Here is a 22,788-nt window from a genome sequence, read left to right on the forward strand (position 1 = left end):
AAAGCAGACTAGAGCCAGGGAACATGCAAAAATGAAAAAAGAACAATTCATTCTACACAGTTTTAGTTTTTAGATCTAGTTTTACTCCTCCTCTAGGTTTTTCTCTCTACACATTCATAGTTCTTAGGATTTCAATTATTATTGTTTTTGCATTGGGATATTGAGAAGAGTTATTGCCTCAGCAAGACTTCGTCATTCTAGTTCGTTCTCTTTATTTGTCTCTTACTCTTCCATGTCCTTAATTTACTCAATTTTACTATTGGATTATTTTAGAATTTATTAATACAAGAATTACTTTTATTTTTAATTGATTTCTTTGATTATTATTTATGATGTCTTTCTTTAATTCCCTTTCCTATGTTATGAATTCTACATTCACGATGAGCGAGTAGTTCCATAACTTGATTGGGAGTTGATTGAAAGGAAGACCTTGAGTTGGAATGCTTAAAAGAAAAATTGTAATTAGGTTTATTGTTGGATTGCCCTCTAGTCACTGACACCAATCCCTTTTAATTAAGCGGATTGGAACTTGTGAATAGAAATAGCATTCCAACTTGTTTGACTTTCCCTTACCTAGTAAGGGATAACTAAACAGAATAACCCTCGATTATCAATTAATCTTGAGAGTACTCCAACTAGAATAGGGCTTTCAGCTAATCTACTCCCAGCCAAGGCCTTCATTTAAAATTACATAAATTCTCTAATTTAATTTCCTGTTATTCAACTCAAACCATTTTTGAAAACATCTGATTAATAAAATAGCACACCTTTCTGCAACTCGTTGGGAGACGACCTGGGATTCATACTCTCAGTATTTTAATTTTAATTTTGTGATAACCCTTCTAAATTGATAGGCGGATTTCTAGTTGGTTGAGAACTATACTTGCAACACATATCTTATAACAATTCTTAACTCGCCAATTTCCGCCACGTCATCGATCCCACGGAGATTGTCGGCTTGAAGCAAGCTATGGTTATTTTGTAATTCTTAGTCAGGAAATCAATGATAAGAGTAATTATATTTATGAAGAGTAAATAGCATAAATTAAATAATACTTGTTATGCAGTAATGGAGAACAGATTGAGGTATTGGAGATGCTCTGTCTTCTGAATCTCTGCTTTCCTACTGTCTTCTTCTTCACGCACGCAGGTCTCCTTCCATGGCAAGCTGTATGTTGGTGGATCACTGTTGTCAATGGCTACCATCCATCCTCTCAGTGAAAATGGTCCAAATGCGCTGTCACCGCACGACTAATCATCTGTCGGTTCTCACTCATGTTGGAATAGAATCCATTGATTCTTTTGCGTCTGTCACTATGCCCAACACTCGCGAGTTTGAAGTATGTCACAGTCATCCCTTCCCAGATCCTACTCATAATACCTCATGACAAGGTTTAAACTTTCTGGATCTCAGGAATGGCCGCCAATAATTCTAGCCTATACCACGAAGACTCTGATCATGAACCAGGAGGCTAAGAGATACACACTCAAGCTAGTACAGATAGAACGGAGGTGGTTGTCAGGCACACGTTAGTGCGGTCCGGGTAGGCCTGCGGGTAGGGTAGGGTACGGGTTTAGGGTGTACCCTACCCTACCCTACCCGCACTCCCCATATATAACATGTTTTTAAAAATTTATATACATAGTGAAGGAGGTGAGACTTGAACCCTCAACTTCCTTCATGTGTAGCAACCAAGTAACCACTAAACTAGCTACTTACTTTGATAGTATAGTGCATTTGTATATTTATGAAGTTACATAAAATAAAAAGTATACAAAATAAAAAATCATATATAATTTAAGATTCAGAAATCACTCATTGCTCATTAGAAACCCTAAAACTAAGTGGGAGGCTAGTACTCTGGTAGCGCCGTTTTCTTCCCAAGTTTCTTCCCAAGCCATAAGCCTCAGACCTCAGTGCTCCATTGCCCCAACTCTCCTTCCTTGTTCCTCGTTCCTCCATTGCCGCCACTCTTCCTCCTCCTCTGTGCTCTCCTTGCAACGCCGCTGATTCGTGACCTTCTCTCTTCTCTACGTTGTTGCACTGTTCTTCTTGGTATGTACTTTTTGTTTGAATCTGTGAAAATTGGGGCTTTACTGGTGGTGATAAGTCTTTCATGCTAGAGTTTGGTTAGATAATGTGATTAGTAGTTGTAGGGGAGTAGCTATATTATTTTGTTTTATTCAATGCTTGCTGTGCGCCTGTGCCCAACCAACTCAGTTTTGTTTTCTTAAAATGTAAATGTTTGAATTGATCAGGTACAACCCATTTTTGTCTATGATAATGGTCATCCAGGTGGCATTGGACCAATACCTTTGGACGGTGCAGTGAATCATATCTGGAAGAAAGTTCATGAAAAGCTTCCCATAATTAAGGAAGCTATAATTCGCGAAAAAAGAAAACCTCTTGGTGTTCTTGTTCCACGTAGGTGTCAATGTACTTGAATTTAAGTAATTCTTTTTTTCTTATTTTCTTTATATTTTTTCCCCTCAAAGGAACAGAGATGAGTATATTAGAGGTTCTATTGTTTGCTCCATTGAAATTTCAACAGCAAGAAACAGGAGGTTGGTTGTTGTCTTTGGTTACCAATGTGAATCTTATAGGAGAAAATAACTGTCATTATCCATGGGTAGTGTTACTTGGTGTTTCATTATTTTTTGTACTTCATTGTCTTCTAATCCTTACTCATGAATTGCTCGAGGTTGAAATTCTCTATTTAATTTACACTTCAAAGTGAAATCCTCACTTCAAGGATCATAATATATTTATTTCTATTTACTCTATATTGTTGAAATGTGATAATGGAGAATTTGATTAGCCTTTTTGACTTGATAACTTAATGTAATGATATATTTGACCCTTATGACTATAATGTAAAAGTGTTGACCATTGACCCTTGCCATACGACCCAACAAGATTAGAACTTAGTAAAACTGGAAGTGATGCTTTTGTTGTTGTGTGCAAGCGAAGCATATATAATACATGAAAGAAAATAACAAGAAGTAAACATTTAATTTGAATGTGATGTTATTCTTAAGGGTGAGGAATAAGATACAGCAATGTAAGTTTAAGCTTATGCAAAACATATATAGTCCTTTATATGATGTTGTGTCTTTATTTATTTGATTTGCAATGTGTTGTTAAGCTTATGCAAAACATATATTGTTCTTTTTTTTAAGGACAGAAACTTGTATAAATTTTATGTATAAAAATTGGATTCCTAAGTTTTTTATGTATAAATGATTTTTCTGAATCTTAATGATTTTTCAGTAGGCTTGAATTTTTAATATTTAATTATTTATTTTACTATTGTGTAGGAAATAATGGATAGTACCAACATGGATGTAGTGGCTCAAGAACAACAAGAAGAAACTCCTGTTGAAGAAACTGCTAATTTTGTTCCAGACGAGTCTACCTCGGGTGAAAATAGCAACAAATCTTTGTTGAAAAGTGCTTATTGGCAATACTTTAGTAGATATAAAGAGGGGGAAGAGTGGAAGGCAAAGTGCAACCATTGTAAGTCTGTTCTTGGTGCGAATCCAAGGAATGGGACTACAAATTTGAAGAAACATGTGCTTCATTATTGTAAAAGAATAAAATTAGCAAATTCAAGACAATCAACAATTGCTGAATCTCTTCAAAGACATGGAAAGAATAGTTCAGATGCTTTTATATTTGATGCATCTCACACAAGAAAATTGATTGCCAAGTCCATTTGTATGCATGAGTATCCTTTGTCATATGTGGATCATGTTGCAACAAGAGAAGTATTTGCTTCAATGCAACCAACGTTTAAGATGCCAAGCCGAAACACAATCAAGAAGGATATCTTGGAAATGTACGAAGTGGAGAAGCTTAACATAAACAAGATGATGGATGTAAATGATAGTCGAGTGGCTATTACAACTGACATGTGGTCTTCCAACCAGGAAAAAGGATACATGGTTGTCACAGCACACTACATTGATATTTCATGGAATTTGCAAATGTGAGTATTGAGGTAATACCTTAAACTTTTCTTCTAGTATAAGATATGCTTTCTAATGCTTGATGTATTTGTGATATTTTTTATCTGATATATTTATAATAATTTTCAGCTTTACTTATGTTCCTGCTCCTCATTCAAGTGAAGTTCTCTCTAATACATTAATGAAAGTTTTGTTGGAGTGGAACTTAGATAGAAAATTATCAACTATTACATTGGATAATTGTTCTACAAATGATGCTATGATTGATGTGTTGTTGGGACGTCTAGACTCAAATTATTTGTTGTTAGGGGGTAAGTTATTGCATATGCGTTGCTGTGCTCATATTTTAAACCTAATTGTGAAGGATGGTTTCAATTTAGTTAAAGAAAGTGTGGAGAAAATTCGTAATAGTATGGTGTATTGGACTTCAACTAGTAAAAGACATGAAACCTTTGTGAGTTGGTGTAGTAAGTCAGGTGTTCCCTTTACCAAAAAACTATCTCTTGATTGTATGACTAGATGAAATTCCACTTATGTGATGTTAGAAACTTCATGGCTGTACAGAGATGTCTTTGCTCGACTAAAACAAAAAGAATCCAATTATAAAAGTGTGCCAAGTAATGAGGAATGGGAACTTGCGAAAGAAATTTGTGGTAAATTAAAACTTTTTTATGATGTGACTCAGTTGTTTTCTGGAACTCAAGTTCCAACGGCCAATATTTACTTTAATAAAGTATGTGAGATACATGTTAGATTGGAAAAATGGGCTGTTTCTCCTAACCCAGTTATTAGTAGCATGGCATGTATGATGAAGAGAAAGTTTGATAAGTATTGGGAAGAAATTCATGGCAGTATGGGTGTTGCTGCAATTCTAGATCCTAGGTATAAGCTTGATGGGCTTGAATATAAGTTTCCTAGGATATGTGAAGATCCTAATGAATGCACAAGGAAAGTTGAGAGAATCAAACAGGCATGTTATGAGTTACTTCATGAATATCAAAAGAATACATCTAATTCAAGCAATATGTTAATGGAATCTACACAAGAGCTTAGGGTTAATGCAGATGATGACGACGATGTTGGTTATCAATTGTATATTAGACAAAAGAAGAAGGAAAAATGTTCATTTGTGAAGACGGAATTTGATCACTATGTAGAGGAAGATGTTCATCCATTAACTCCTAATTTTGATATATTTGCTTGGTGGAAGGTAAATGGAGTTAGGTTTCCAACTCTTCAGAAAATTGCAAGAGACATATTTGCCATTCCTATGTCTACTGTTGCTTCTGAGTCTTCTTTTAGCACAAGTGGCCATATAATTGCTACTCATCGTGGTAGTCTTCATGAAGATACGGTAGAAGCTCTTATGTGTAATCAAAATTGGTTCTGGGCAGAATATTATAAAAGAGGTTATTTATGTTTTCAAATTTTTTAATTTGTTTAAATTTTATAATTGTGTTAAATTTATATATAATAAAATTTTTGTATTTGATTTTTAGGTGGAAAACCTGATTATCAAACTGCTAATGAAGATGATGATGCATTTTCTGAACTGATGGGAGAATAATGTTGCAAGAACTTGGAAGTAAAAGAAATGTTTGAAGACATTTATCTTTGTTTATGTTATTTTAATTTTATTAAGAACTTGATAATTATGCTATTTGTAATTTTATATTGAATTTGTTTAGGACTTTATTGTTTTTAATTTTAAGTTAAACTTAGTTTTTATTTTATTAATATAACAATATGTATGTTTGTAATTTCATGATGAATTTCTTTAAGATTTTATTGTCTTTTATTTTAATTTGAATTTAGTTGTTTATTTTTTATTTATTAATATGTATGAAATTTAGAATGATTGAGTTTTATATTTATTTTTAAAAAAATTCATATTTCTGCGGGTAGGGTAGGGTAGGGTAGGGTTTGTAATTTAGGGTGCGGGTAGCGTACGGGTTGAGAGATTCTCAACCCGCGGGTAGGGTAGGGTAGAGTTTTATTGAGATTTTCTACCCGCGGGTAGGGTTAGGGTAGGGTCCAAACCCTACCCTACCCTACCCATTGCCAGCCCTACTGGTGACGAAGGATCAGCAGCATCTCCAGCTCTGCCAGTTCCACCAGGTCGGACACGATAGCTCCGGCCACCAGATCCAACAAGTTGGACATGACAGCTCCGGCCACCAGATCCAACAAGTCAAACACGATAGCTCCGGCCACCACAGCAGATCTCATCCGAGATCGACCTTCAGTTTCAGGTATCCCTCGGAACAAGAGCTGTATGGAAGTTTTCATGGATGACTTTAGTGTGTATGGTGATTCATTTAACCTTTGCTTGGATAGTTTAGCTAGAGTATTAGACATGTGTGTTAGTTCAAACCTTGTATTAAATTTTGAAAAATGTCATTTTATGGTAAAACAAGGTATTGTTCTAGGACATGTTGTTTCTAATACTGGTATTTCAGTTGATCCAGGAAAGGTAGATGTGATTTCTAGTTTACCTTACCCTTCCTCTGTGAGGGAAGTCCGTTCGTTCCTTGGTCATGCAGGTTTCTATCAGAGATTTATCAAGGACTTCAGTAAGGTACCATTGCCTTTATCCAGACTGCTGCAGAAGGATGTTGAGTTCGAGCTTAGTGAGGACTGCAGGAAGCGTTTGATAAGCTGAAGATCGCTTTGACTCAAGCTCTGATTGTGAGTGGACCAGACTGGAGTCAGCCATTTGAGATTATGTGTGATGCCTCCAACCATGCAGTAGGAGTGGCGCCAGCTCAGCGCGAAGGTAAAGACCCTTTTATAATTGCTTATGCTTCTAAGACCTTAGACGCTGCTCAGTCTAATTATACTACCACTGAAAAAGAGCTTCTGGCTATTGTTTTTGCTTTGGATAAATTTCGAGCCTACTTACTTGGTACTAAAGTGGTAGTATACTCAGACCATGCAGCTCTAAAATATTTATTAGCTAAAAAAGAGTCCAAACCAAGGTTAATATGTTAGATATTGTTGCTGCAAGAATTTGATTTAGAAATCAAAGATAGGAGTGGTTCCCAGAATTTGGTGGCAGACCACTTGAGTCGCCTAGAGCACATTAAGAGTGACTCCACTCCTATCAATGATGCTTTTCTATTTGATAGCTTGCATGCAATATCTAAGGTAGTTCCTTGGTATGCACCTATAGCTAATTATTTAGTTAGTCATACCTTGCCTCCCAATTTTACTAAGCATCAAAAGGACAAGCTAAAAAGCGAGTCCAAATATTATATATGGGATGACCCATATTTATGGAGGTATGGTGCTGACCAGATAATTAGAAGGTGTGTGCCTCAATCAGAATTCCAGTCAATTTTAGAGGCCTGCCACTCCTCTGAGAGTGGTAGACATTTTGACCCTCAAAGAATAGCTAGAAAAGTTTTAGACTGTGGATTCTGGTGGCCCACTCTTTTTAAGGATGTCACTGTCTTCTATAAATCTTGTTCCCCATGCCAAAGGTTTGGAAATATATCCAAGAGGGATGTAATTCCCCAACAACTTCTGCTATTCTGTTAAATGTTTGATGTTTGGGGCATTGACTTCATGGTCCATTCCTAAACTCTAGTGGTTTCTTATACATATTGTTAGCTGTAGATTATGTTTCTAAATGGGTGGAAGCAATTCCTACCCATACTGATGATGCTAACGTTGTTGTCTCTTTTGTTAGAAACCATATTATATGTCGCTTTGGATCACCACAAGCAATCGTGAGTGATCAAGGCACTCATTTTTATAACAGGAGATTGACAGGTCTACTGAAGAAATATGGCATTGTGCACAAGGTAGCAATAGCTTACCACCCTCAGACCAATGGGCAAGCAGAGGTGTCTAACAGAAAGATAAGGTGCATCCTGGAGAAGATTGTAAAGCCTCATAGGAAGGACTGGAGCACCAGACTTGTAGATGCGCTTTGGGCTTATCGGACAGCATACAAGACACCCATCGGGATGAGTCCCTTCTGCCTAGTCTACGGAAAGGCTTGTCACCTCCCAGTGGAGGTGGAACACAAGGCTTTCTGGGCTGTAAGGGAATGCAACATGGATTTTGAGAAGGTTGGTGCTGAAAGGAAGCTGCAACTAGCAGAACTGGAGAACCTTCGACTTGAAGCATATGACAACTCCAGACTATACAAAGAGAAGGTTAAGGCTGTGCATGACAAGCATATCAAGCGAAGAGAGTTCAGAACTGGAGAGTTAGTTCTCCTTTACAACTCAAGATTGAGGCTCATGCAAGACAAGCTGCGTTCAAGATGGGAAGGCCCCTATAGAGTAGAAAAGGCAGAGCCATATGGAGTCTTCCACCTAAGTCATCCCTCAAGCTCCAAATTTATCAAGGTAAATAGACATCGCTTGAAGCTGTATCATGGAGAGAAGATGAAGCACAATAAGGAGCTGGAGATCTTCCTCTTGGAGGATCCACCAACAGAAGAAAATGAGCTTGTGGACCGTCCAACTTAAGGACGTAAAAGCAAAGTGCTAGGTGGGAGACAACCCACCATGGTATGATCGTCCCTTTTTCATTCTTAGTTTTATTTTTTTTTCATAGTATTCATTCATAATTTCTGCATAATCATCTGCATTCTGCATTCTGCATAAAAAAAATGCATTCGACGCGTGAGCGTCTATGACGCGTACGCGTCATATGTGAATGCGAGAATAATAAGAATTGAACAGAGAGTAGGGCAGGAGTGGCGCTCGAACCGTGCTTTGCGCACAAGCAAGTCCACGCGTACGCGTGACCCTGGAAATCGGCATCAATAACGTGCTGAACAGAGAGTTGTGATGGTTTGGGGCTGGAACTGTGCTAAAAGCACAAACCCCATCACGCGTACGCATCCCTGACGCGTGCGCGCCATTTTCCCTTAATGGCCATCCACGCGTGCGCGTACCTGACGCGCACGCGTCGTATGCAATTTTGGCCCCTAGCCCAGACTGAACAGAGAGTTGTGCATGCGCGGGGCTGCCTTCGCACGATTGGCACAAACCATTATCACGCGTACGCATTCCAGACGCATACGCGTCGCTTAAAACTTGCGCGACCCACGTGTACGCGTGCCGTACGCATACGCGTCGCATGCGCCGCATGGTTAAACCAGTACGCCGCCAGATTTCACTTATCCCCTCCCCCAATCCTAATTCTTTCTTCTTTCTTCTTCCTTCTTTCTTCATTCTTCCTTCTTTCTCTCTACTACTTTCTTTCTCTCTTTTTCATTTTCTACCTCGGGTTCTTTTCTTTCCCCCATCTACTCTTTCATTCTTCTTTCATTATTGCATATTAATAATTTATTTTTCTTCTCAAGTTTTATTAGCTTAGTTATTTGTAGTTTATTTTGCATTCTTTTTCCATGCATTTTTAAGTTGGTATTGGAGTTTTATTTGGGTAGTACCTTACTATAATTCAGCTTGTCGATATTATGAGGAGTGATTTGAAAATTGACATTTAATTTTGGCTCTCATATACATTTGGATTCATTATTTTCATTCCTATTTTAACTCGCACACCAAGTGTTTGTGAAAAACCTCTTATGGCATTTTGAATCCTATTTTATTTTACTCTTTTACTTGAATGCCTCTTTTTCACAACTTTTGTAATCCACATGTATTTGGGATTATCATTCATAATTGTCATCATACAAGTGCTCTTTAATTTGGCACATTTAATCATTAATGCTTGAGTTATGCTTCTCATGCCTGTTTTCGCATGCCATAAACACTCTTGCATCTAATTATTCTGAATTGCCTTCTTGATCTTAATTAATGTCTTACTTTATGTTGTAGCTACCATGTATTTAAGCTATCATCTTTTCTTTGACATTCATTATCACTTGGAATTTTCTCCCTCCTGTTTTTGGTTATATATATTTAACAATCTTCATCTTTCTTTCTTCCTTAGGCATGGGTAGCAAGAAAGGAAAAGAGAAGGCCACTGACAAGACACCAGCAAGGAGAGGAACCAAGAAAACACCGGCTAAGGCACCACCATCTACCAGCGTCAAGCTGCCAAAAAAGCGGGTGAAGAGGATCATTAAAGTTAATGAAGCAGAGAAAGCCTTTTCTGCCTGGGACTCCACACGGTTCACTAACCGCTACTACGAGCAGATGTTCCCCATCCTAGCCGAGAGGAACTACAATAACGAGCATCTACTCATTGTCCCAACATATTTTGTTGATTTTGTGGAGCTCCGAATCGAATAGAGACAGTGGGGATTTTTGAGGAGGCAGTCCCGGGAGGCCAACTTATCATGGGTAGTTGAATTCTACTCCAACTTCTACTCGCCTACCCTGCAGACTGTCTATGTTCGTCAGTGACAAGTCCCTATCTCCGAGAGTGCCATACAACGAGCACTGGATCTTCCACTAGCCCAGAGGGATTGGATGCATATCAAGAAGCCTCTCTAAAGTTCCAGATGTATAAGTTCGACTGGGATAGCGTCCTTGGAGTTATAGCCCAACCTGGCAGCACCTGCATCTACAGGCAGCATCGGTCAAAACCCAAGAGCATCTCAGCCCAATCACTTACCTTGGAGGCTCGCGTGTGGGCACAGATTATGTCCCTTTATATCTTTCAGAGCACTCACAAGTCCACCTTCACAGCGGACATGGCTGTTCTCATCTGGTGCATCCTAACAGAGCAACCCTTCAACTGCCCCGACACATCCGACAAGGCATGGGACACGTACAGATTGCGGGTAACCTGCCTTTCCCCACCTTAGTTTCAGCTTTAGTCTCTACAGCAGGTGTGTCCTATCGGGCAGGAGAAATGAAGGTCATGATCCCTAGGGCCGACCAGTATGTCCCGAATGGGAAGTACATCAGGCCACCAGTTCCCTCTGTGAGCCAGCCTGCAGGCCCATCTTTGGATACTCCTCCTTCTTCTACTCCACCATCATCTACACCACAAGCACCATCCACCCATCAGATGTTCCTTCATATCCTTGAGAGGTTCGACCGGCAGGACCGGTGGAGGGAGAAGATGGAGTGCCGTAACAAGCGCCGATACAACTATTTGAAGGAACTCATAGTTGGTACTCACCCACCTCCAGAACAGAAGGACACCCCGGACTCCCCTTCATCCAGTAGCACAGGGAGCCATGGCGAACCAGACAGCGGAGGCGATGCTTCCAGCCCTACCTTGCTCCTTACTAATAGCACGGAGGACCGTGCCAAGCCTTAAGTGTGAGGAGGTCAGTCCTTGACTTTCGGAGGTAACTTTTCTCTTTTAGCACCAACATTTGACTTTTTCTTTTATTAGATAGGATAGATTGCTTGATAATAATTGTTTGCGTGTAAGTTCTGCTTAGTTAAAGTAATGAGTTTCTTTTCAAGACCCTATTTTATAATATTTCACTAATTTAAATTGAAATTTTTTGTTAAATTTGTTTAAAGATTGTAATTTGGAACATGGTTTATAGCTAAGAACACACAACCTGTGAGATTTTGAGCTTAATTATATGGTTACATTATTTAACCATAATACTTTATTCTTATGTGTTTTCTTCTCTATGATTGCAATCTATAGTTTGTTTCATTCTATATGTCCATTATTTAGTGTATTTGCATGCATACATATGATTGAGGCCATCATTTGTTATTAGCTCACTTATCCCAAATAGCCTACCATTTCAATGAACCTTGTTTGCCACTTTGAGCCTTTTAATCCCCATTTGTTCTGTATTTTACCACATCACTAGCCTTAAGCGGAAAAATAATTAATTACCCCAATTAAATCTTTGGTTAGCTTAAGATAGAGATTGTGGATCAATTAAGTGTGGGGAATTGTAGGAACTTGGGTTGATGAGAAAGTGTTGAGTTTTATTGACAAGATATTGGGAATTTGGGTGCATACTCATGTGAGACTACCACAATGTTAAGTTTAATAAAAAGATCATGCATATGTGGTGAAATTAAAGAAAAATTTGATACATGAGTATGTGATGCAAAAGTGGGAATTTTGGGTAGCTAGGCATGATTTTAGAATTACATAGAGTGTGTGTGTGAGTTAGGTGAGAGCTTAGGTTAGTCAAAGATTCATATTATAGCTCACTTGGCCTTACATATATCCTCACCCTTACCTTAGCCCCATTAACCTTGAAAAGACCTCATGATGTTTGCATTGGTATACTAAATATTTGTTGATTGGTTAGATAAAGAACAAAGTTTTAGAAAGCATGACTATAGAAGAGTAGAGTGATTGACCCTAGACACTTGTGAGATTAGAGTGCATATATACTTCCAGTGAGGGTTCAATGCTTGATTCTATGTTTCCTACTTTTATGAGCTATCTTCTTACAAGTTTACTTGTCTTTTATTGTGTGATTTGAATTAGTAGAATCTGATTTATTTTTGTCTTGAAGAACTTGTTTACCTTTAAACAAGTAGATAGAGACATCAAAGCATATAGTTGCATTTACATACATAGGTTGCATTACATGAGTCTTACATTCTTTTGTCTCCTTGAGCTTAGCATGAGGACATGCTAATGTATAAGTGTGGGGAGATTGATAAACTACTATTTTATGGTTTATCTTGTGCTAATTTGAGTGATTTTTATCAAGTCTTTGCACACTTATTCATACAATTTGCATGATGTTACAATTCCTTCCCAATTTTGTTCTTGATTGAAAACTTGCTTCCTAAGCCTTTAAATTGTGTATTTTTAATCCCTCTATATACCATTCAATGCCGTGATTTGTGTATTAAGTGTTTTCAGGCTATATAGGGCAGGAATAGCTTAGAGGATGGAGGGGAAGCTTGCAAAAATGGAAGGAACACAAGAAATAAAGGAGATGACCAGCGAGGAACGACGCGCAAGCATAGCTCACGCGTGTGCGTAATTTGGAGATTTTGCACAGCGACGCGTGTGCGTGACTGACACGTACACATGACGTGCGCCACGTGCAGAAAATGCAGAAGACGCTGGGAGCAATTTTGGGCTGAGTTTGGACCCATTTTTCGGCCCAGAAACACAGACTAGAGCAGGGGACAAGCAGAGACTCAACACACATTCTCATTCACATAGTTTTTAGTTTTAGTTTTGAATCTTAGAGAGAAAACAATACTTCCTCTAGGTTTTTTCACATTCATAGTTTTAGAGTTTTATGCTTTTGATTTGGATATTGAGAAGAGTTACTACCTCCATTGAAGTTGCCATTATTCTAGTTTGTTTCCTTATTCCTTTACTTTTTAATCACCCATTTACCCTGTTTAGATTTACATATGGATATCTTTGATTTTGGAATTTATTAATGCAAAGAACTATTTTTACCTTTAATTAATTTTCAGTTATTATTTTATTTTGTTTATCATATCTTCTTTTTATTCCCTTTTTATTTCTGTGAAAGCGGTATTCATGTCAATGGAGTAGACTCCCAACTTGACTTAGGAGTTGATTAAAAGGAGACCCTTGAGTTGCAATACTCAAGTGTAATTAGGAACTGGAAGTTGTTGGTTGGCTCTCTAGTCACTAACGCTAATCCTTCCATAGGAGAGGATTAGGACTTGTGAATTGAGGCTGGTTTAGTTACTTGACTTTCCTTTATTCGGTAAGGGATAACTAAGTAGAAACAATAACCTATTAACATTACACTTGGGAAAATTCAACAAGGATAGAACTTCCAATTAATCTTCTTCCAGTTAAGGCTTTTTATTTTAAATACATAAAACCTCTTGTTAATTCCATGTGCTTTAATTAATAATTATTTTAATTTCCCGTTCTCCAACTCTAAAAATTCTGAGAAAATTCCTGACTAATAAAATAGCACTCTTTTGTCAACTCGTTGGAAGACGACCTGGGAATTTTACTCCCAGTATTTTATTCTCAATTTGTGACAATTCTTTCTAAATTGATAAGTGGAATTTTCGTCGGTTAAGAACTGTACTCGCAACGTTATTTCTATATTAAATTCTTAATCAGCAATTTTCCACCCGTCATTAGCAACTCCTTCATACATTTGATATATGATGGCATCTGTTGAAGGGCTTCAATGAAGGGGATGTTGATATGAAGAGACTTGAATGTATCTAGGTATCTAGAATATGTCTTCTCTTTTTCACCACCCCTGAGCCTCTGAGGGAATGGTACCTTTGATATATATGGTTTCAGGATTTCCTTTCCCATTGATTCCTTCATTTGTGCATGGTTGACTCCTTGTTCTTTCTCTTCCAGTATCTCCTGTGAAATTCCTTGAGTATGCTCTGATGGCTTGCTAAGTTCTTCCTCCAAAATCTCTTCATCTCTTAGAGTGATCACCTTGCATTCTTCCTATCTCGCATTCTTGGTCTCTCCTCTTAGGTTCTTCTTAGTATCACTTGGAAAGCTGTCAGTAGGCTTAGGAATTTGCTGAGAGAGGTATCCTACTTGAGATTCAAGCTTCTTGATGGTATCTCCCTGATTCTTCATATTAGACCTTACTTCATCCTTGAATGCCTTGTTGTCTTGAACCTCCTTGCACAGATCTCCAAGGAAGGCTTCAATACGAGATAGTCTATCCTCAGATGGTGGTGGTATGTTGGAATTGGGAGGCTGAGAATGGCTATTGTTGATATGGAGGTTGGTAGGAGTTGTTGTGTGGGGTTGGTATGATCTTTGATTGGATTGTTAGTAAGTGGAGTTATTGTAATGGTTGGAGTTGTGATGTCTTTAATCTTGGTTCTGGATTTGCTGGTTTCCCTACCCAAAATTTGGGTGGTTCTTCCAACCAGGGTTGTAGGTTTTTGAGTGTGGATCATAGGCTTGTCTTGATGAGTTTCCAACATAATTGACTTGCTCCCAATCACCGTCTTCCTCTGCATTGAACTCTTCTTGGGCTGGTGGTTGAGTATTGACTACTGCAACTTGGTTCTTCTCTATCTGCTTGGTGAGGTCTGCCAATTGCTTGGTGATCAACTTGTTTTGAGCTAGCAATGAATCCATGTGACTCAGCTCTATCACTCCTCTATTTGGGTTTCTATCAGAGGCATAGAAGTATTCATTATTGGCCACAGTTTCTATGATGTCTATGGCCTCATCAATTGTCTTCTTCTTATTGAGAGAGCCTCCTGAAGAGTGATCTAAGGCCTTCTTTGATTCTTGTGACAATCCTTCATAGAAAATGTGTAGCTGTACCCATTCATTGATCATGTCCAGAGGGCACCTTCTTGTCAACTCCTTGTATCTCTCCCATGCTTCATAGAGAGTTTCCCCATCTTGTTGTCTAAACGTTTGTACCTCAGCCCTCAACCTGTTAACTCTTTGGGGAGGGTAGAATCTCGCCAAGAACTTATTCACCACTTCTTCCCAAGTTATCAAACTCTCTTTTGGAAAGGACTCTAGCCACTATGCTGCTTTATCCCTGAGAGAATAGGGAAACAAAAGCAGTTTGTAAGTGTCAGGGTGAACACCATTAGCCTTTATTGTGTCACAAATTCACAAGAATGTAGTCAGATGTTGGTTTGGATCTTCTTGAGCATTTTCTCCAAATGAACAGTTGTTCTGAACAAGGGTGATTAGCTGTGGTTTGAGCTCAAAATTGTTGGCATGTATGGTGATGAAGGATCTTCTGAAAAAGCTGGTGACAGAAGTGATTGTTCCATGGTATCGTCCTGAGCTTCCAAGAAAGCTATGTCATACTCCTACTACTGGAATCTTGCTGCATGGGCCACCCGGTTGTGGCAAGACCACACTGGCTCACGCCATAGCTAATGAGACCCGTGTTCCCTTCTATCCGATATCAGCTACTGAGTTGGTTTCTGGAGTATCGGGTGCATCTGAAGAGAATATCCGAGAGCTTTTCGCCAAAGCATATCGGACTGCCCCATCAATCGTCTTCATTAATGAGATTGATTCAATTGCTTCGAAAAGAGATAATTTACAGCAAAAGATGGAGAAAAGAATTGTTACACAGTTACTTGCTAGCATGGATCAATCAAGTAGGTGTATGCAATCCGCTAATGATTCGGACAGTTCTAATGTTCATCCTAGCTATGTTCTTGTAATTGGAGCTACGAATAGGCCTGATGCTCTTGACTCGGCCTTGAGAAGGCCTGGGCAGTTTGATCGGGAGTTTGTTCTTGACATTCCTGATGAATCATCGAGAGAACATATCCTCTCTTTGCTCACTAGCAATCTTCCACTTCAGGGTTCATTGGATCTAAAAGACATAGCCAGGTCTACACCAGGATATGTCGGTGCTGATTTGGAAGCCTTGATTACGGCGGCTTGTAATTTGGCCATAAAAACATTTATTCCCAAAAGGATAGGTAGGTTTCAAGATGCTGCTTCCACAGTTCCCAGGATTGGGACTGATGTAAGATCCTAGCACTCTTCTCTCTTGCCCAACATGATTACAAGAACCCTCTCTAACATGATTATATGCTTCCTCCTCCATAGCAATGTCTAGATCTTCTTCCAACTCTTCTTCACTAACTATGCCTTTACCTCTTGCTTCCCTCCTTAGTCTAAGGAAGGTCCTCTCATGTTCACTATCAAAAGAGGTTGAGGCTCTTCCTCTTCTACTTGTCATACACTCAGCAAACAGACAAGCAAATGCAAGTGAAGAATTCAATCTTGTTGAAAATTATAGTTAGAGTGGTTAGTGCAATTGATCAAACAGTTAGTGGATTAGTGTGCTAGAAAGTAAATGAACAAAGAAAAACAACTTAAATTGCAGAGAATGGCAGTAAACAAACTGAAATTAAAACTGATTAAAAGAAAAGAAAAGTGTTCAATCTAGTTAGAAACTTGATGCACGAAAATCTGTATCACTACAAATTTCCCTCGACAAGTATACCGAATTGTTGTCAAGTAAAAACTCACAATAGAGTGAGGTTGAATCCCACAGGGATTGATTGGTTGAGCAACTTTAATTAGAGGAGTATTCTAGTTGAACTAAGCCAAATTGAATTGAGAATTGCAAGAATTTAAATGGTGGGAAAAGTAAATAACAAGGAATGTAAATAACTGAAAATAAATTGCAGAATGTAAGGAGCAGAAATTAAATTGCAGAAACTTAAATGGAAATGGGGATAATTGAGCATAAATGTAAACAGTAGAAATTAAAGAATGGGAGGGATCATAATAGGGAGGTTCATTGGGCTTAGGAGATGTTGCATTCTCCGGATCAAGTTCATTCTCATCTCTTCCTCAATCAATGCATTCATTGATCTTCTTGACAATCTTAGGTGATTGGATCCCAATGTCTTAGCAATCCAATCTCTCTAAGCTTGAACTATTGCCCATTGTCTTGATCTAATTGCTCATGGGAAGAGTCGAAGTACGATCACTGATTATACCACATGTTTTTCTAGATCAAAGTATTGGTAGGATTTCATGTCACTATATCCATCCAACCCCCAACCTAGTCCAACTTGAGAAAGCATTTCTAGCATGATTTCCTCATTCCTCTTTCAAGGTTCCAAGAAAATCGAAGTATGAACAATTTCTCTCTCGAGACAATTGTTCAATTGGATGAAGATCGAAAGCTTTCAATCAAAATCAAGAGAAAAGATAGAGGAAAAAAATGAAAACTATTATTGATCCATTGAATTACAACAGAGCTCCCTAACCCAATGAAAAGGGGTTTAGTTGTTCATAGCTCTGGGAAAGGAAACTGAAATTGAAAAGTACATTGCAAAAGTAAACTGAATTTACAGAGAGTGTTTACAATCCTGGATCCCTGATGTGTGGCAGAAGTTAACCAATATTCATAAAAATATAAGAAGACATAATAAATAGAATAAGATAAAATAAAATAGAGATTTAAAATTAATTAAAAGTAAAAGTAACTCTATATATTAATAAATTCAAAATGCAACATACTTAATTGAATAGGGTCAAGGAGTAATGAATGAAAGTAAAGGAATAAGGAAACAAACTAAAGTAATGTCTTCACGGAGGTAATGATTCTTCAGCATCCAAAAATCCAAAGCAAAATCATAAACTACTAATGTAAAGCTAATCTAGATTCAGATCTGAAACTGAAAGTAATCCTAATATCGATGTATCTGAATGTGTGTGGATGCGTGTTGAGTTTTTGCATGTTCCCTAGCTTTAGTCTGTGTTTCTGGGCCGAAAACTGGGTCAAAATGTAGTCTGAAATTGCCCCCAGCGTATTCTGTTATTTTTGCAGATCACGCAGGTCACGCGTACGCGTCATCCACGCGTTCGCGTCATTCAGCGATTTTTCTTGTCACGCATTCGTGTCGTTCGTGCAGACTTCAATCCACGCGTTTGCGTCAGGCACACGTTCGCGTCGCTGCAATTTCTTCTTTTCGCGCACTCGCGTGAGCCATGCGCTTGCGTCATTGCTCGCTGGTCATCTCCTTGGTTTCTTCTGTTCCTTCCATTTTTGCAAGCTTCCTCTCCATTCTCTAAGCCATTCCTGCCCTATGAAGCCTTAAACACTTAACACACGGATCACGGCATCGAATGGGATAAAGGAGAGTTAGAATATATAATTAAAAGATCTCTAGGAAGCAAGTTTTCAACCATAGAATAATTTTGGGAAGGAATTGTAATATCATGCTAATCATATGAATAAGTGGGTAAAGACTTGATAAAACCACTCAATTAAACACAATATAAATCGTAAAATAATGGTTTATCAATCCCCAGGTTTCTAATCCACCTTTTTCTAAATCAAACTCTTTGCTATTTATATACTTTCTTCCTTCAGTCTTCAAGTCTTTGATGTGGGCTTTGGCCCTTGTTAAAGCTAGTTGAGAGTGACTCTTAGTGATGCTGATATGGGCTTGAGTTAACTAACGTTCATGAGCTTGCACGGGTGCTACTGGAATTGAAGTTGGCCTTGACATTGGTGAGAAGGTTGGTGACCAACGTTTGTATGAAAGCGTTGCATCAAACGTTACTTGAAAAAGGATTTCTGGGCATTGTCAGCAATGTTTGACTCAATGTTACTGCACCAACGTTTGTCTGGTCACGCGTGCGCGTGGCCCACGCATATGCATCAGAGCTGTTTTTTGCCATTTCACGCATGCGCGTCACCCATGCGTGCGCGTGACTTGCTAATTTTTCATTCTTACGCGTGCGCGTCAATACGCGTACGCGTCATATCAAAATTTTCCATCTCTTTTATTGAAGATGTTGGTGACCAACGTTTGAGGCAACATTTGCACACCAACGTTGGCTTTGTCACACGTGCGCGTCACCCACGCGTACACGTGAAATCTCAATTTTCCACAATCACGCATACGTGTCGCCCACGCATGTGCATCGCAACCAATTTTCCAACTCCAAAATTGAGATTCTTATCAAAGACGTTGGGGGTAACGTTGGTTCACCAACGTTTCCTCCAACGTTTGCACCTCTTTTACATAATGTTTCTAGCAACGTTGGTGAGCCAACTTTGGCCACCAGCATTGCCTTCTCTACTTCTTTCTTACCCTTCCTCTGCTTCTTTTCACCTATCATCAACCAAAGAAAGTGCATGAAAGTCTTGCTCTAAATCATGAGATGATGCGTCATCCATTTTATCACTCAATCCTTGCATTATTCTCATGAAATTATCTAGAATTCATAATGTTTGCTTGAATCAAGGTATGAATGCATTTTCATCCAAAAACTTGCCTAATGTTTGATGAGTGGATAATTTATACGCTTTTTGGCATTGTTTTTAGGTAGTTTTTAGTATGTTTTAGTTAGTTTTTATTATATTTTTATTAGTTTTTAAATAAAATTCACATTTATGGACTTTACTATGAGTTTGTGTATTTTTCTGTGATTTCAGGTATTTTCTGGCTGAAATTGAGGGACCTGAGCAAAAATCGGATTCAGAGGCTGAAAAAGGACTGCAGATGCTGTTGGATTCTGACCTCCCTGCACTCGAAGTGGATTTTCTGGTGCTACAGAAGCCCAATTAGCGCGCTCTCAATTGCGTTGCAAAGTAGACATCCTGGACTTTCCAGCAATATATAATAGTCTATACTTTACCCGAGATTTGATGGCCCAAACGGGCGTTCCAAGTCAGCATAAAAATTCTGGCGTCAAAACGCCAGAACTGGCATAAAAGCTGGAATTAAACGCCCAAACTGGCAGAAAAGCTGGTGTTTAACTCCAAGAAAAGTCTGTACACGTGGAAGCTTCTATGCTCAGCCCAAGCACAGACTAAGTGGGCCCGGAAGTCGATTTCTGCATTATTTACTCTTTTCTGTAAACCCTAGGCTACTAGTTCTCTATAAATAGGACCTTTTGCTATTGTATTTTCATCTTGGAATCTTTAGTTCATCTTTTGATCTCTTGATCACATTTTGAGGGCTGGCCTCATGGCCATGCCTAGAACTTTTGTTCTTATGTATTTTCAACGGTGGAGTTTCTATACCCCATAGATTAAGGTGTAGAGCTCTGCTATTCCTCATGAATTAATGCATAGTACTATTATTTTTCTATTCAACTCAAGCCTATTTCTTCTCTAAGATATTCATTCACACACAAGAACATGATGAATGTGATGATTATGTGACACTCGTCACTATTCTCACCTATGAACGAGTGCCTGAAAACCACTTCCGTTCTACATGCAAACAAGCTTGAATGTGTATCTCTGGGGTTTCTAATCTAAGATTAAAACCTTTATGGTATAGGCTAGAATTATTGGCGGCCATTCTTGAGATCCGGAAAGTCTAAACCTTGTCTGTGGTATTCCGAGAAGGATCTGGGAAGGGATGACTGTGACGAGCTTCAAACTCGCAAGTGTTGGGTGTAGTGACAGATGCAAAAGGATCAATGGATCCTATTCCAACATGATCGAGAACGGACAGATGATTAGACGTGCGGTGACAACGCATTTGGACCATTTTCACTGAGAGAACGGGAGGTAGCCATTGACAATGGTGAAACCCAACATACAGCTTGCCATGGAAAGGAGTATGAATAATTGGATGAAGACAATAAGAAAGCAGAAGTTCAGGAGGAACAAAGAATCTTCATACGCTTATCTGAAATTCTCACCAATAAATTACATAAGTATCTCTATCTTATTTTCTGTTTTATTCATATTTTAATTATCAATTCTCCATAACCATTTGAATCCCCCTGACTGAGATTTACAAGATGACCAAAGCTTGCTTCAAGCCGACAATCTCCGTGGGATCGACCCTTACTCACGTATGGTTTATTAATTGGACGACCCAGTACACTTGCTGGTTAGTTGTGTGGAATTGTGAAAAATAGTTGAGATTACAATTGTGCGTATCAAGTTGTTGGCGCTGTTGATGATCACAATTTCATGCACCAATGCTCAAGAAAGTGCATGAGACTACCCTAAAACAAACTAAAAATGGCTTGTGAAACTAGCCAAAATGCCCTGGCATCAGACATCAATGACATTAAGGCACCCATTTCTTCAATCTCAAGTCAAGAGTGCTAAAATCTACTCTAAAACCAAACGAAGCATTTTATCAAATACTTGGAAGGCATAAAATAAAAGCATCATAAAAGTGCAATAATAGTAAAATCTAAAGCTACCAAATGCAAGATAACAATAATTACAACTCAATTAAACATCAATAAACATAAGAACATCAAATTGTATTAAATGTAAATTTAAATCAACAAGGGTTCATAAGATAAAAAGCAACAAATTAAAGGAAATAACAAGTGAAACTAAGAGAATAAAGATGTAATAACAAGAAATTGCAAGGAAAACTAAATCAATATAAGTATCAAAACCTAAATCCAAAGAGAAATTTAACTAATCTATCCTAAATTCTAGGGAGAATAGAGAGCTTCTCTCTCTAGAAAATGACCTAAAACATGTTCCTAAACTAAACCTAATTGCTCTCCCCTTAATCCTTCTTGAATTTGGCCTCAAATACTTCAAAAATGAGTTGGAATTGGGCTTGAGAAGGTCCAGAAATTGCCAGCCACGTTTTTCTTAAGTGAGTCACATGATTGCATTCGGGCGTACACATGTCTGACCATGCGTACGCATGGTTGTAAAAATGCAATCGTGTGTACGCATCAATGCTTGTGCGTACACATAGCTGTAAAAATTGCAATTGTGCATACACATGAATGCTTGTGCATACGCATGGCTGTAAAATACTCCAAACTTTATTTCTTCATGAATTCTTCACTTTTACATTCTTTCTCCTCACTCCTTCCATCCATACTTGCCTTGTGAACCTGAAATCACTTCATCAAATACATCAAGGTATCGAATGGAATTAAAGTGAATTAAAAATTAGCAAATTAAGGACCTAAAAAGCATATTTTCACTCTTAGACATAATTTAGGAAGAATCCATAAAACCATGCTATTTTAGTGAAAAGACGCAAGAGAAGTCAATAAAATTCAACCAATTAAAGCAAATAAATACCATGAGATGTGAATTTATCACATTCCAATATGAATTTTACAAAAATGATTTCCCCAACTCAGTCAGAATGGCTAAGGAGTTTGAATTGCTACAGTTGAAGTAGGGTCCAATGTTGGTAGACAAATACACAAACATATTTGAGGAATTATGTCGATTTTCAAGGATTTTTCACGGTGCTCTGGGGGACTTTGAGGAATGAAAGTGTATCAAGTACGAAGGTGGACTCCAAAGTGATATTTTGAGCACAGTAGGACCAATTTAGATTAAGACCTTCTCTGAACTGGTAAATAAGAGCAGAGTTGTTGAAGATTGTGTGCAGAGAGAAGCAGTAGATAAAGGAGATCACAAAGTACCTTTTTAGTAGAATCAAGGAAGGAACTTTGCACCTAGGGGTCAGACTTTCAAGCAAGGAGGTTATGTTCCTCAACAACCTCAGGATCAGAACAACTCTCGGAGATTTAATAATAACAACCATCAAAGAAGAA

At 38.3% G+C, this 22,788-nt stretch overlaps 1 protein-coding gene across 1 annotated transcript; it reads left to right on the forward strand.

Annotated features, from left to right (window-relative positions):
- LOC107633377 (cell division control protein 48 homolog C-like) lies at positions 15,512 to 16,288 on the forward strand. The gene has a single exon (XM_016337012.1). The coding sequence runs from the start codon at positions 15,512 to 15,514 to the stop codon at positions 16,286 to 16,288; it is 777 nt and encodes a 258-aa protein (XP_016192498.1).

This window comes from Arachis ipaensis, chromosome B03, assembly GCF_000816755.2.
Source record: "Arachis ipaensis cultivar K30076 chromosome B03, Araip1.1, whole genome shotgun sequence".
NCBI classification, from domain to species: domain Eukaryota; kingdom Viridiplantae; phylum Streptophyta; class Magnoliopsida; order Fabales; family Fabaceae; genus Arachis; species Arachis ipaensis.